General features: G+C 40.2%; 1 protein-coding gene across 1 annotated transcript in view; it reads right to left on the bottom strand.

Annotated features, from left to right (window-relative positions):
- The window catches only part of SUZ12 (SUZ12 polycomb repressive complex 2 subunit), a 75,917-nt gene that overhangs the window by 72,826 nt on the left and 419 nt on the right, over window positions 1-2,672 (bottom strand). Inside the window, 1 exon segment of the mRNA XM_027774144.1 lies at window positions 2,601-2,672. This exon segment is cut by the window's right edge and continues 73 nt beyond it. Coding sequence (XP_027629945.1) covers window positions 2,601-2,672 — 72 coding nt within the window.

Raw genomic sequence — 2,672 nt, 5'->3', positions numbered from 1 at the left:
CACGCCGTGATCCCTTCTCCTCCATTCTCCTCTCGGGATCTTGGGCACACACACACACACCCACACACACACACACACGTGCTCAGCAAGAGTTTAAGCCACCACGGTCAGCTACCTGGGAGTCCAGCGACATAGCCATTACACTAATTGCTGGTCCCTAAATAATTTTTTTTTTAAAAAGTGTAATGGCTATGTCACTGAACTCCCATGTTGTCGACAGTGGTTCGCATCCCAGACCCAGTGGCTTAAAACTCACACCTGGCATGTGTGCGTGCATACCCAAGATCCCGAGAGGAGAATGGAGAAGAAGGGATCGTGGCATGGCCCTCCCCTCTGGAGGGGAGTGATTTCTCCCTTTCTGTCTTTCTGGCGAGCGCACATGCCCTATAGCAAAAAACCTCCCAAAAAAAAAAAAAAGTGTATACTAGGGGCCAGCAGGTGATGTGGTGCTGGATTCCCACATGGTTAACTGCAGTTGGAGTCCCAGACCTGGCGGCTTGCTTTCTCACTTTCCCTTTCTGTCTGTCTCCATCTGGTCAAATTAAAATAATAATGACAAATGGAAATAAATAATTCTTTTTTCTTTTAATTATTTTATTTAACTTTATTTATTCATTTACTTTAATTATCTAGATAGCCTAATATAGATATGATAAAAATACATCAATACTGAAAGTCTAAGACACATAATTTTAGTTACAATTCTCAATGAATTTTTCAATTAAATTTTTACCTACTTTGCTCAATGTAAATATTATTTCAATATATAAATACCACTACAACACAAACTGGTTAACTGAGATTCTCAAAATGATCTTAATGCTTAAAATTATTTAAATTTGGGGACTGGCAGGTGGCATGGTGGTTGGAGCGCTGCACTCCCACATGGCTGACCACAGTTCAAGTCCCAGACCTGAAGGCTTGCTTTCCACACTTTCTCTCTCTCCTCCTTTCTCTCTCTCGTCAAACTAAAAAATGATAATGAGTTTTTAAAAGTAAATAAAATAATTTATGAAATTATTTAAATTTAAAGTTAGTTAAAACTTATGTTCTATGTTATAAAGGACTTAAGGATGAACAATACTTACACATACACCATCAAACCAGTTACATTAATGACCTGTTAGTACCACGTTTCTTTAATAACTATATTAATAATTACATTAAAGCACTTAAACTTCTCAGAAGCTTTGATCAATACTGGAGAAAAATCAAGTTTTTGTGACTATATCTATCTCTAACGACAGCTGACTTCTCCATGGTAGACTCCTCAGAGATCAGATCGTTAAAACTATCTCAGAAGATTTGTCTTCTCTCATTTGGGGAGAACTTTTAAGATTTCCACTTAATCTTCAGCTAGTTTAGTTTCAGCTTCAAATTAAACTAAAAGGAGATGAGATATTTTAGAAAGGGTATAAAGAAGTATGCTTACTGTCACCACTATCCTTCAGTTATTCATCCTATTTCTAATTAAAGTCTCTCCAGATGTATAAAAGTTTATTAAGCAAAAGAATAACAAAAGTCTTCACAAGCAAGTTCAATATTTGTTTCAATAAAAACTGAAATTCCTTGTATTAAATTCCAATTATAATCTCAGGAAGCATTAATCAAAGAATGAAGCATATCAAACAATGTAATAATGTCTTTCTAAGCACAGCTGATACCATACCCTTAACATATGCCACAGTAAAACTAAGTAAGACATTCAGCAGTACAGCCCAGTTTATTCAAGTTTCTGTAAGATATTTAGCTATTAAAAATCACCCAAATGTTAACATTCACACAAAAGCAAAAACAAAACAGAACAAACAAAAAGCCATCTGGATATAAAGTTCATTAATGAACACTTAAGAACATGATGTTTTTAATAAATGCTATTGTTTCCAGACACCTTGCTCCCCTTTCCAAATGTCAGTTTCGCCTTCCAAACAGACTTTAAAATCAGAAATCGATATTTTTTAAAATGTCCCCAGAATTAAGACAAATACAAAGAACAGAATTCCGAGGTCGACTCCAGAAAAGCAGCTTGACCACTACCTACCTGACTTAAGTGTACATATCCACAAAATGGGTGGATTTGCAAGGTTTAAAGCATCAAAAGGTGCCATATTCACATGCAGCACCACGTTAGCGCCAAGGCATTTCGGACTAATGACAATTTCTTTGGCTGTAGCTGCACGCTCTCTCTCTCAGCCTTAATTTTGCCCCTCACCATCTACACCCCAGACGCCAGCATTTCCAGAGTACCAGAGGCTTGAAAGAGAACAAGAACTAGTCTTGGGACCTGACTGCATCCTCAGTTCAACTGTAACCCCCTCGCCTAAAATAAGCTTGCTCTCAACGTGGAGTCCCGGTGCTGAACCTCTGGCGTAAATCTTCGGGGGGTCGAGAACCTGCCCTGGACCCCCTGTTCCTCCTCCCCCAAGAACGGAGACTTCGGATCCCCTGAGCTGTATTCCTGAAGGGGGGACACCCTCTCAACCTTTCCCTCCACTCCCGAATCAAGACTCCCGGTGAGGAAGGGGGCCCGGGAGAGTGTCCCGTCCCCCGGAGGCTGGACGAGCGGGGACCCTTGCCCTCAGAGCCTCATACACACTCACTCTCAAAGGCCTGGAGGAAAAGCTCGTGGTCAGCCTGGACGTGCTCCATTTTCGGCTTCTTCACCGGTAACA

The sequence above is a fragment of the Tupaia chinensis genome, unplaced genomic scaffold, assembly GCF_000334495.1.
Source record: "Tupaia chinensis unplaced genomic scaffold, TupChi_1.0 Scaffold000407_1, whole genome shotgun sequence".
NCBI classification, from domain to species: Eukaryota; Metazoa; Chordata; class Mammalia; order Scandentia; family Tupaiidae; genus Tupaia; species Tupaia belangeri.
This window is presented reverse-complemented; position numbering and strand designations above follow the sequence as displayed.